This window comes from Mesocricetus auratus, unplaced genomic scaffold (assembly GCF_017639785.1).
Source record: "Mesocricetus auratus isolate SY011 unplaced genomic scaffold, BCM_Maur_2.0 Super-Scaffold_100033, whole genome shotgun sequence".
Lineage (NCBI taxonomy): Eukaryota > Metazoa > Chordata > Mammalia > Rodentia > Cricetidae > Mesocricetus > Mesocricetus auratus.
Window position 1 is genome coordinate 11,853,857 of NW_024429213.1, and position 13,392 is coordinate 11,867,248.

Below are 13,392 nucleotides of genomic sequence, written 5' to 3' on the forward strand. Positions count from 1 at the left end.
GAGATATGGTTTCTGTATATAACCCAGGGTAGTCTGGAAGAAGAGATGTAGCCCAAGCTGGCTTCGAGCTCATGCTCTCCTACCTCAACTTCCTGATTACTGGGATCATGGGAATGTGCTACCACATCTGGTTTTACTTTTATTATGAGTACAGCTCCTGAGAATACACTCCTAATAAATTTTATGCATTCAGTTCTCTGTTTCACAGATTTTAGCAGGAAATTGAAACTATCAGTCTGTTCTGATTTTCTTTCTCTCTCAGAAGCTAAAGAAGGCACGAGAAAAAACCAAGCTTCCTGTTCGTTCTTTCTGTCTTCCGTGGTCATAAGAGAGGGCACTGGCAGAAGTCAGAATATACAGATTTCACTGATTGTTGCAATAGCCCCCAAATGAAGCTAACCATGATGTCTGTTCTTGTCCTGAATCACACCTTAACATGCTCAACTCCATGCAATGTTTCTACATTTCTCCCCACTTAGGGAGGACACCATCTACCTCTCCCCAATCCAGGTACTATATTTATTGTCCATACATACAACTGTCCATAGAAAGTCTATTCAAATCATCCAAATCGAGTAAATGGATAGGTAATTCTAAAATGGAACAGAATAAGGGAACCAGAAAGCAAGTATTTTTTCTTGTCAAAAAGGTATCTTCACTCCCAAGTTTATTTCAGCACTACAGCTATGCTCTTGAATCAACCTAACTGTACAATGACTAGATAAGGAAAATGTGCTGCATTTGCACAGTAGATGGCTATTCAGCTTTAAAGGGTTGACATCTTGCCATGTGCAATATGAACCTGAATGTTATAAGTGAAATAAGCCAGACACAGATGCAGCATAATCTCACTCATTATGAATCTGAAAGAGTTCAGCTCATAGAGATTGAGTATAAAGGGGTAGTTAGAAAAGGCTAGGGAGAGTGGGGTAGAAGAGGACATGAGAGTCTGTAAGTACTGACTTGCAGTCAGGTATGATGAGAAGGTCCTAGTGTTCTGGTGCTGAAAAATATGTTGCCTATGCCACTGCTTCTACAAAACTTTGGATGTCTTTACAACAGTGAAATTATGTATGTTTGAGTTGGAAGCTGTGTTACTATTTTACTTGATTATACAGGTATAACACAGGGGAGCACTACATTGTTGCTTATAAAGATGTGCAATTATGAGCTAACTGAATGAAATCAAAGTAAAAACAATCAGAAAGCAGACGTACTGCTCTCCAAAGATGCTTACAATACCTAGAAGAACTTCAGAGGACAGGTATGGACAAGGGGAAGTTCACCAAAGGAGGGAAAGTTCTGGAGGACAGGAACAACAGCTTCTCAATGAACATTGATTTTGTTGGCCTTTTCTGTCCATGAGTAAACTGCACAACTGTGAGGATTACTACTATGAAAAGTTACTATCATGGCTTCAGGTAAGTGGCAAAGTATATACTTAGCATATGTGATGCCTGAGTTTGAAACCTAGCCTTACCAAAACATTGTAAAACATTTTCAAAACTTGGGATTTAAGTACATCTCCTATGACAAGGCTACAAACAACTTCATCTGCTCTGAAATAAGGAATTGGAAAGCATCATTTTGAATAGAGAAAATTAAGCTGAAAATTGTTTACCCCGTTGTAATTTTGGTGGTAAAAATAATTTTTTTCCTTTTTTTGGTAAAAACAATTTTTCATGTTGAAATTTTACTATTACGAGCATAAAGAGGATTTAACTAAGTAAGATATACTAGTAGACAGCACTCTCACTGGAATATTTTTGGATAACCCCTGTTTCTTGTATTTGCATGAGAAGAAAGTGAACATTCATTTTCTTCAAAAGACAGCAAATTTATCACAGAAATATGTAAAGGAGAAATATTTGTTGGGTATGGTCATGTCTAATTTATGAAAGGGAAAATTGTGGCAAGCCCCTTTGCTGATTGTTAGATTTTTAAAAATAATACAATATAAATAGCATAAAAGGAGAGCCGTTGCATGTTCCTACATGGCAAAACACCCAATACCGCAGAACTAGCTATGATTCTCCATAGGTATCACCTGGAAAAATAGTGGGAAGCTAGAAGGAATCTTTATGTCTTTCAAAAATAACCTATAATAGGTTTTTGAAGTGAATTTATCCGAATGAAATTTTATTTGACAAGCCGGGCGTTGGTGGCGCACGCCTTTAATCCCAGCACTCGGGAGGCAGAGGCAGACAGTTCTCGGTGAGTTCGAGGCCAGCCTGGTTTACAGAGCAAGTTCTAGGACAGCCTCCAAAACAATACAGAGAAACCCTGTCTTGAAAAACCAAACAAAAGTTTATTTGACAAAACAATCTTGTTGGGCTTTTGCTGAAACTGCAACAAGGAACCTTGCTATATGTCTGTCTGTCTATGTATGTATCTGATAAGTCTACTTAATTGTATATATCTCTCTTTGTTTTGTAAGGTAAAACAAAATATATGAAAACAGAGAAAAGGCACTCCAGACTTGGAGGTTGGAGACCAAATTCAAGGTGAAGCTTATGCATTAATACGCTTGAAACTAATACACTGTGATTACTTATAAAGAATAGAAGGAAGAACTAGAAAGATCTTTCATACTCCTTCGTTTGCTTCTTGGTTTTGGTACCTAAAAGTTTTTGGCTCACTAAGACATTATGTGTGTGTGTAGGGGGATATCATAGAAAGTGATACCTTATAATGTCCCCACGTAGAGACCAATCATTTTCATCACTAAGTTAAACTTGTTAAAATAAACTATAGGCTTTCTGTTTTCAGTTTAATAAAATGAAAGTAGCTAAGAGACCTATTTGATCAACAACATAGAGAATGTGAGGGGACTTGCCCATGTGATACTTAGCTAGTAAGAATTCCCACATCAGTGAATACCTTAGTGATGACCACCTTCTGTTGAGATCGCCAAAACCGAACCAGCCTCTCACAGAGATACAGGAACATGGGACCCACTATCCATTTCCAAGTCTGCAATCACATCAAATACAAACATGAGATGTTTTAAGGGAGTGGTGACAGCTATTGAAATATTCAGAATGAGAAAACATTTTACAAGCCAGGCTAACCTCTGTATACTTGTTTAAGTATTTACTACTGATGAGCATTTTTTTATCAAACAGAATATATGAAAATATCAAAAGTTCAGATAAACTGTAAAGCCAGTAAAACAGCCACATTAGGGTTATATGTTATAGGATCTGCATCTACAGTGTGAGACGTTCAGAGGAACTTGCTACAAGAATGAGATTTCCTCTCAGTGTCAAACTGACATTGGACTAGCCTACAACAGAGCCCAAATGCCATCAGAATGAACCTGTCTCATGAGATTTTTAATGCAACATTGTAATTGTTTTCTCCAAGGAATTGAGTCTAAAATTAATCTTTCCAAGATGACAAATTTTGTGTAAGACTTCAGCCATCTTCTTCAATATTCTGGTAGACTCTAAGAGCTATGCAATGTTTTTGCTGCAGGAACACACATGAAGGTTCTAAGGCTTCTATATAAGTCTCTGGTCAGAATATAGGAACTGCTTCATTGATTTTTTAGGTTCTATATAAACATTTAGGCCCAACAGGTCTACCAGTTGGATTCCTAATCTAATATTTGAAGTACCAAAAATTAAAATATCTAAATTTTAATCTTCTAGACTGGAATCTGAAGTAGAAAATAAAAGCATGTTTCTCATGTCCAGGTTTTGTTGGATTTTTCTCTTGTCAATTTGACACAAGCTAGACTTATCTTGGGAGAGGAATCTCAATTGAGAAAAAAATGCCTCCATCCAGACATTCTGTGGGCAGATCTGTAGGGTATTCATTTTCTTGATTGATGATTGGTGTTGGAGGGTCCAGCTCACTGAGGGAAGTGCTACACTTAGGTGGAGGTCCTGGCTTCTATAAAAAGGCAGACTGAGCAAGCCAGGAGGAGCAAGCCAGTAAGAGTAAACCAGTAATCAGTACCCCTCTATGGCTTCTGCATTAGTTCCTGCCTCTAGGTTCCTGCCTTGGGTTCTTTCCTTAACTTCCTTCAGTGATGGAGTGTGACCTGAGAGTTATAAGCTTAAATAAACCAGTTCCTCCCCAATTTGCTCTTTGCCATGGTGTTTGATCACAGGTTTAGAAACCATATAAGTAGGATGTTATAGTTTCAATAGTCTATTAAACTATATTTTTGACATTATATTGTTGGAAAAAAGAAAGTACTCAGATTATCCACATTACTAACTAAAGCTTAAGAGTATCTGTAACAGGGGTGAGTAGTATTCTTTTGCTCTACTTCATCTTTATAATAAGATGGGTGCTTTAAATGTCTCCCATCTGTTTCCCATGTGATACTGTAGAGTGACATTGAATGGCATCAGATTTGGACATTTCCTTTGATATCCCCAGAAACCTAGAAGTAGTTTTGTGGCTGTTGCCTGCAAGGGAAGTAGAACTCACTGCAGCTGTCATTAAGGAACTGTGACTTCTCTCACCCATAAAAGAACTAAAAAAAGTTTTTTTTTACCCTTTCTATTAATGTCTGAATATAGTAGGGCCAGTCACTATTTAATCAGCTTGATTTCATTCATGAGCAGGGATACTCAAAGGCATTAAGCTGTTGTAGTTTGATGTGCATAGTAAAAGCATATTTCCCATGTAAAGAGAATAGGAGAACATGGGATAGATGTGTCTATATGTTATACAATGTTAAGAAAAGAGTTATAATACTAGTCAGAAGCCCCAGACAAATGTTGAATTTTGTTTCATTTTACACCAGTGGCTAACACAGCAACTAACAAAGGATAGTGTCTGCCAATGGAAGGAAAGAACACATGGAGATTATAAAGCTCGTTTTATGGGACAGATATATAAAGACTGCCCAGAATGGAACTCAGAAGAAATCTCTATGGGAGAAAGCAAGTATTTCCCTTTGTTTCCTCCTAATTACCTTGTCTCATCCTTACTCTATCACAAGGTGACTGCCCTTCGTATTTGTATGAGTCTGGCTGTGCAACTTTTGTGGTCCTGATAGACAGGGTCTCCTGATACCTAAAGGCAGCACAATGCACTGCTTCAACCATTTTCTTAACAATCCTGAAAGCCATATGTAATGCCATATAGACTTCCTGGTCACCAAAGAGACCCACAGCTCCTTATAAGTGATTTATTTGAGCCCTACAGCTCAGATCAGAATAGAATCCCTAAGTGCACCTTGGAAAACTGTTAACTGCTATTATTGTAATCTTCACACCCAGAAGAGGAGGAGGCGGTGATGGTGGTGTGGTAGCTTATCACCCCATAGAGCAATTTAAAATCATTGCTTTCCAACTTCATTCTAGAACATTGACAACAGATCAATGTAAACTTTGTTTTTCAAGAAAAAGTTCTAGGCAATTCACATAGTAAAGTATCTAAAATAGTTGTACCTGTTTCTTCAGCCTACCAAAAATAGCCCTATAACAAAAGCAATACAAATACATACCATAGGAGGATTTCCAGAGAACTCTGGTACTGGGCACTCCCTTATTGTTCCCCATTTTGAGATTTTGTCTTCACAGAACTTTATATCATGGTTGTCCAAACTTTTTTTAGTCTGCCCACGTACAATTCGTCTGGTGAATAAAAAAATGTAATTCCACATTGCTTAATAACAAAACAGCAAACTGCTTGAGTGTTTTAGATTCTTGGAATCCAGGACCTCATATATGCTAGGCAAGTACTCTAACAATGAGCTGTAAGGACATATTGCAAGGATTTTGATGGGGGAACCATGAGCTTTTTATTATCACACCTTCCAATTGAGTCAGGGAAGGAAATGAACTATCTTGAACAATAAAAAAACACTGGGTTGGGCAGTGGTACAAAGAATATTGATGTGTGACATTTTATGGATTGTGAGTCTTGGATTACCAACATGTGCTTTTTTAAAAAATAAAAAAGGAGAACAGAACCCAGAAAAAAGCCAATAGTTCTAGAAGGCTGATTGTTAACCCATGGAGTGCCTTTGTGCACATTTGAAAAGGATCATCTGTGAAGACATTCCTACAAGTGAATGTGTGGTCAGCAGAGAGCAGACTACCATCCAGAATTTTGGACAGGCATTTTTATATTCTGGACATCCCACACAACCATACACAATGGCCCTGAGGCTAGCAGAAGTGCTTTATTTGTAGATCACTAACTTGTCAAGCCCAGGCATGGTGCACACCTGTAGTCCCTGAACTCTTCATGTTAAGGCATGAAGAGGGTGATCTTGAGGACAGGCAAGCCTAGTCTGCGTGTGAGACTACATCTTGAAAATATTTTAAAAAATGATATCTTTCTGAGAAGGTTTAATCATCCTCACAGATATAAGCACCATACTATGTTTCTTAAGGTGCTTACAGTCTATTTAGTTCAATTCAATAATTATTAAGTAAGCAAATATCAAAATATTAGGCAATACTGGGTTAGTGATGATGGAAAGAGGGAGGCACAAAATGGAGTAAGTTATTTCAAAGATTGTAAATGGCATGGTCTTCAGAGTATATTAATAGAAGAGACATGGAACTTCATTTGGGCTTCCTAAAATTTAGCACTTAGTATATTCTGAGAAGGTTTTAACTCAAGGCCATTAACCATTCTCCACCCTTTTGTGAAACTGGGTCTCATTAGGCCACTCTGACTTGCCTGGAATTTTTGTGTAAACTAACCCCTTCCTATTCCTAGGTGTTGGTGAAGAGACTTTCCTTGTATGAGGACTTATTATGGGTAGGCTTGAGGAAAAGTACTATTCACCAATTATCTCAGTTAATATGTGAAATAAGTTTGAGAAGCAAGTGTGATTTTTGAAAATTTTACATGAGGGCACACAGATAGGTTTGACCTCAAATCTCAAGTCTCCCCATTCACACTTTGGTAGCCTTGACAAAATTAGCTTCTTTTGAGTATCAGTCACTCCATCTGTAAAACAGGTGTCTTTCCTCAGCAAAGATTGAATTAGTGATCAATGGATATGGCAGGTGAAAACATCAGTTACAAAGCAGGAACCTGAGGATTAGCAATTACAAAAGATCTTGATTCCCTAGTTTACATGGGGAACAATTAATAGAAAAATGCAGTATTTTCCTCATGCTCTAAACACTAGGACCCAAAGTTGGCAAATCAGCTGTTACCTAGCCATGAGACCCTGAGCAATCACTTACCCAGTGCAAAAAGCAACTATGACTTAGGTAGAGAATAAGACAAATAAATCCCTGTCTAAACCAAAGGAAGATGGATATCTATGCCACTATGCAAAGAAGTGGTGGGATTAGTAAAGGAGGGAGGGAAAGAAATATCTTCACTTTTGTAGGATTCACTGAGATAGATGAATTTTGAGCAAGCTCCACTAAAAGGCACTCTGTTGCTTTAGGAGTACGTAGGGGATGGTTAATTCCTACAGATTTCTCAGTGCTTAGAAAGAGTTTATCAGGGGTTCAAGACAGGAAGTAGGTTAAGAATGCACACAGAAGTTGGCCACAGTTACTTTTTCTCATCCTTCCTCTTTTCATTCTCAAGACGTGGTCACCCCTAGGTTACTTGGCTTGAGTTTTGCATATTAACTTTCCCCACCCTTATGTTCCCGGAACTCTATAGGCATCATGGAACTTCCCTGGGCATGGCTTTTATGTGCAGATGGTGTGAAAGAGTAGAAAAATGAAACTTGATATTAAAGCAGATTTTTTTTCAAGCATACAGTCAAGTACTGTGTATCTCTGTGGGAGTATTCACCACAGCTTACTCTAGACTACTGTTTCTAGACTATACACCAGCTGGGTAGTGGGCTGGCCCACATATTGTACTATTTTTATTTTGGGGTTCCACATCTATGCTTTAGAGGGGTTAAAAGAAACATTGAATGTTAAGTTCTTAGCACCTGACATAGAGCTTGGTAGAAGTTATTACTTTCATCATATTCAAAAGTTTGAAAGCAATGCCTATGTATTTTTCTAGCTAGCATTCACCCACAGTTCCTGAGATCGATCCTCATACCCAGTAGACAATGATTATTTGCTCAAATCAAAATCAACTGGACAACAGAATACCTCATCAGCTGATTAATCACTGACTCTTTTATTTTGGGATGTTGCCTAATCGACTTGTGATTTAGCCATAGTAAACAATGTGGTGGACATCCAAGAACCTACCAATGCTTTCAATAAGGTGTGGCAAACAGAGAATGGACTCCCTTCCTTTTCTTTAGGCAGAATTTTTAGTTGACCATCTACACAATCATACACAGTGGCCTTGAGACTAACCATAACAGATGGTTACTTTGAAACTAGGTATTTATTTCAAGATTATTTTAAATAACTGCAACATGAGTTAGATGGGTGCAATAATAAAGCAAAAATGTTGCTGTTTCTTTTGGCTGATGTCTGCTGTTCTATTACAATCCTTCAGCAGACAGGATGACCACATAAAAGCAAGGAAGGTCGCTTTGCCTGCCACTGGACAATACATCTAGAAAGTGAGCCCCAAGTCTTTGGCAATGGAGTTAGAAAACTTACTCAGCTCCATGGATGGCAAGGCCGATGAAGAAGATCACAAATAGATGGTGTGTATACCAGAACACTTCAAAGTAAGACCTCCGGATGGTTTTGGTAGAGGATGTGATAATTAATATGAGGCACAGTGTGATGACAATTCCTGTGATTCCAGCCAATTTAGTCACGGCCACATACAGGCCCCCTTCAGGGTTCTGGAAAATAGAAATATGTAGGCTCATAATTGCAGGAGTTTCTGGTTTTTTGTTTTGTTTGTTTTTCGAGACACGGTTTCTCTGTATTGTTTTGAAGGCAGTGCTGGAACTCGCTCTGTAGACCAGGCTGGCCTCAAACTCACATCTGCCTGTCTCTGCCTCCCGAGTGCTGTTTTAAAACTGTTTGTATAAGGCATTTCCTGGCCCTTTGGCTATCCTCATCCTGTCTCTCAGAGAGATATGGTGTTGAGATTTTCAAATTAAACTGTCTCACTGTTGAGGAGTCATAGATAAATAAGAATTGTTACATTCTAATGGAGTTCAATGATAAAGAACTGATCTAGTAAAACATGTCCTCACAGAGTCCTGTGCTCGCTATCTCTTTGATTTGGAAAGGTCAAAGTACTTAGTTGGCCAATGAATTCTGAGAATACCTGCCATCTGTGGCTGAGCTCACCAGGAGTGGACCCTGAGATGAGAGTTGATGGGCAAGTGACTTAGAAACACGGTGTTCCAAGAGAAGTTGCTCAGCAAAGAAGGAATGGGTCAGAGAAAAGGAGAAAGTTGGGTAAGGGAAAACTCACAGACCACATCTCACAGGGCTAGCTTTAACTTGTCCTTATAGATCGTCTCTTATTATGTCTATTTCAGGAAACTGAAAAATAAAAATGGTAAAACCTGTAGGTCAGAGCTCTTATCAGTTGGCAAGAGCAGGCTGTGATCCACAGAGATGCACAGGGTCAGGCTGAAGCTATTCCGCATGAGACTTTCCCTGTTTTGCTTGTTTGTTTTGTTTTGTTATCTGTTTCCAATTTCAGAGAATTATTCTGAATGAGGGTGAGAGAATTTCACACACTCAGGCACACACAAAACCATCTGAGAGTAAGCTATACCGTAGTTTGTACTGACTACAGGGAAGAAGCTACACTTCAAGACCTCCATTGACTAGTTGTTTGCCAAAGGCTTCTCAGGGAGAAGTAACTGTGCACATCCTTGGGCAGAGATACTGGTGGCCTCAAGGCAGTCCATAGAAGAGGGTACAGGCTTAAGTTATTGAAAAGGAAAACACTCTGTAGGAAGTGCAGATCCAATGAAAGTGACCCAAGGAAAATGGGACAGAGTATGACAATGTCAGTTCAACTGATATGCTCAAATTGTCATCTTTATATATCATTGTGCCAACAATGAACAATGGAAAGAAAAATATCCATGGTATCATATAAAAAGAATGTATGAATCACTCTAGTTTTTCTTACATTAATTTAAATATAAAATTTTGGAAAAATTAGATTTTCATCTTATAGTTGTTTTTCTTAACTCAAAAAATGTGTTTGCAATTTAGTAGGGGAACTTAATTGCTAAGTCACAGGGTTCATAAAAATGGCCTGAGTGCCTTTATGAGTAGAAGAAGCTTCAGGAACTCATAGGATGAAAGCCTATGGATACCCATGAGCGTTCATGGATGCCCACAGAAAAAAATAAATCTTTAAAAAAACAAGACTTCTGAAATCATGCTTGAGTCTAGACAAAACATGGGTTCTTTACCTATTATGGCTAGCCCTGTTCTTTTCTTTCTGTGTCCCAGAAAAATAATTAAGAAAGCAATCCCAGAACTAACCCCAATTCCTGATCATATATGATTCAAATAAATTCTGTCTTTCGTAAACCCTCCCTCAAACCATCTAATACAAGCTTAAGTTGCCTAGCAAGTCCCTCATAACATTCTCTGCATAAAGTCACTTGGACTTCTTTAAGGTATGAGATCTCTTTCATAGTGGCAAGTAGTACACCCAGCTTTGATTGGACATGAATCCCTTGCTTTATTTTGTTGGTGTGTACAGTCATGGGTGAGTATGAATTGCTACAGGATCTCCATGTAAAATTTCTTCAAGAGAGCCCAAGGATTCAGGAAATACCTGAGCAGTCTGTGTACATGGGACCAATGGGGAGACATTTCCTTTACACTTACATTCTAAGCCATTAGCAAAATTTTCCCTTGTTGACTTTAAGGGACGAAGCATAGTTTTTCATCACCCTGTTTTAATAGCCCAGCAAACATCTGAATCAGAAAAGGGGAGGCTTACCTTGATTTTTTCTCTAGCAAAATTAAGATACTCTTCATTGTCCTTGTCACCAATTTCAGAGAGTGCTACTGAATATGGGTCAGAATTGTTGACTCTGGCATTCACACACCACTCCACATTGAAGAGATGTGCAATGGTGTGGATCGCTGAAGAGGGCAGAAAGAGAAACAAAGAGGAGAGGGATGCACAATATTATTGGAATCCAGATTTCTGGCCACAGCCTCTGACTCTCAAGCAAAGCAAAGGGATGTGGTTTAGGATGCTGTAGACAATAACCAGTAAGGCAAGACAGTCCTAATAGGCCAAGCACCTTTCTTTCTGCTTGTGTGACTGTGGGGAAGTCATACAGCCTCTCTGGTATTGGTTCCCTCAATTTTAAAACCAAGGTGTTTAACAGTTCTGAAGATTCAAACAAATTTCTAAGATTACACATTTGATAAAATTCACATCCTCTCTTTTTCCCTAATGTATTTGTGCTCACGTGAGAAAAGAACTCACATGATGTCTGCTAAATCACCTCCAGAGAACATGAACAAATGTAATTGAATTACTACAACCTGATGGTCAACAGCATGAATCTCTTGAGTTAAAAAGAAACCACATTCATTATTTCACCATCACTTGCCTAGAGCTTCCTAGGGGCCTGACACTATTCTAAGTGCTTTACAAGTACTCAATCCTTATAGTAAACCAATGGTATAAGTACAGATAGTATCAGCTCATCTAAAAGATGAGGGAACCAGGGCACAGATTGCTTTAAAACTTTGCTCAAGGTCACGTAGCCTAGAAGCAGTCAGATCCAAGCTCTGTGGCACCTGTGTCTGCATTCTTACTAGTATAGTATGTTTCTTTCTAACAGGACATTATCATTCATTTCTTCTGAAGCATATTATTTACCACAACTCAGTCCTGAACAATCTGGTATAAGAATAGAAACCCAATTAAACACCTCTAAACTAAGTTCAGTTTCATCAGGTAAGAGACTAAACATATAAAAACACATTGTATGCACACATACGATGAGACATTAATAATAATCACTAAGGCATATAGGTGTTAATGGCCTCCTTCAGATATTTTCAATTTATAACTCATATTTCTGCAAAAAATCCACAAAGGCCATACTTTTAGCAAAGCAATTTGGTAGAATGAACACAAAATTTTGTGTTTTCACTAACAAACATTTTTTATTCTAAAATAATAGGAAATGTTGAGGATACGAGGACAGACTATATGGCATATTTTTATTTTATTTATATAGGAAGATCCTATGCTTTTAAAAAAACTACCATAGGTATGAATCCTAACATCAGAAAGTAGAATTTGGTTGCTTTTGAACTGAATTCATCTGGACTTGGAGAGTCTAATACATATGTATCCAAGAATAGAGGGGTCCTCTATAACAATGTATTTGAATTTCAAATGTCATTTCAAACTTACCAGTGTGAAGTGCTATCATCCATGCTACCATTTTATGAAAAGTGAGGTTCCGATCCAGTTGTCTTCGAATTCTTGTTGAGCAACACTTTGGATGAAGAGAAAAAGAATTGTAGAAACTATTAATGTGAAAACCTTCTATGTCTCAGATATTTTACGTGCATCATTTCATGTAATTCTCATAACCACTCTACAAGGATATACTTCCATCCACTTGGTTGATGAGAAAACTGAGAGAGGCAGTTAGTCATCTCTCCCACTTCAAAAAGCCAGCTTAACTAATATGAAGTCCTCTTTCAAATACTTTTTTCATTGTGATATAGACAGTAAATTACAGAGATGGGATTTAAATACAGACCATCTGAGAACTATTTGTATCAATATTGCAGTAATTTATATGATACCTGGATATTCAAATTAGAAAATGGGTCCAGTGTATTTGGCCCACCTCCATATGTTAGAGTGCATAGATTTGAATGTAGAGTCAAATCAGTGCTCAAAGCAGAGAAATTAAAACCTTGTTGATGGTTGAAATAGACTTTTATCCTTATAAAATCTGACCATTTACTTGTTCTAGCTTCTTTGCCCCACAAATTAAATGTACTGTCACAAAAAGTCAAAGTACTTTAAAGAGGACAGTGAACTTCTAAAACAGTCTTAGGTGCTGTCAATGCATGGGTCTAAATACAGTATTTAATTTAAATAAAGAGTTTACTTATTTTTAATAAGATACTCTGGCTTTGTAGAAAGACATGTCCGTATGAAAAATTGTACTTATTCTACTTTTTCTCAGTTCACCACACTTAAAAGGAGGGAAGGCTACATAAAAGACAGCCCTTGGAATTGCAAAAATGCTTGTACAGAAGATGATAAGGATTCCAAATAAAGTAGAAAAATTTAATTGTCTTTTGTGACCCAGGTAATTTACTCATCACCCGTTGCAATACAAATTAAACTTTCATTTTACATGAGATACAAGGACACCATCATTGTTACTCTAGGTGCCTCAAAAATCTGACTTAAGAATTTAAGTTTTGGGATCCTTAGTGGAAAGTGGTCATAGAATGTGGGGGTAGGGGAACAAACACTAGCTTGGAAAAAAACACCAAAGGGCATATTATCATTCAGTTACAACTGTCCATTAGCAGTGGGCTCACTCAGACC

General features: G+C 37.9%; 1 protein-coding gene across 1 annotated transcript in view; it reads right to left on the minus strand.

Moving 5' to 3' along the window:
- The window catches only part of LOC101834491 (cytochrome b-245 heavy chain), a 32,476-nt gene that overhangs the window by 9,147 nt on the left and 9,937 nt on the right, over positions 1–13,392 (minus strand). Inside the window, exons 4-8 of the mRNA XM_005080577.4 lie at positions 12,232–12,316; positions 10,792–10,937; positions 8,517–8,707; positions 5,468–5,597; positions 2,881–2,973 (exon numbers count right to left, since the gene is read on the minus strand). Of these exons, the coding sequence (XP_005080634.1) occupies positions 2,881–2,973; positions 5,468–5,597; positions 8,517–8,707; positions 10,792–10,937; positions 12,232–12,316 (645 nt within the window). The remainder of the gene's footprint in view (positions 1–2,880; positions 2,974–5,467; positions 5,598–8,516; positions 8,708–10,791; positions 10,938–12,231; positions 12,317–13,392) is intronic.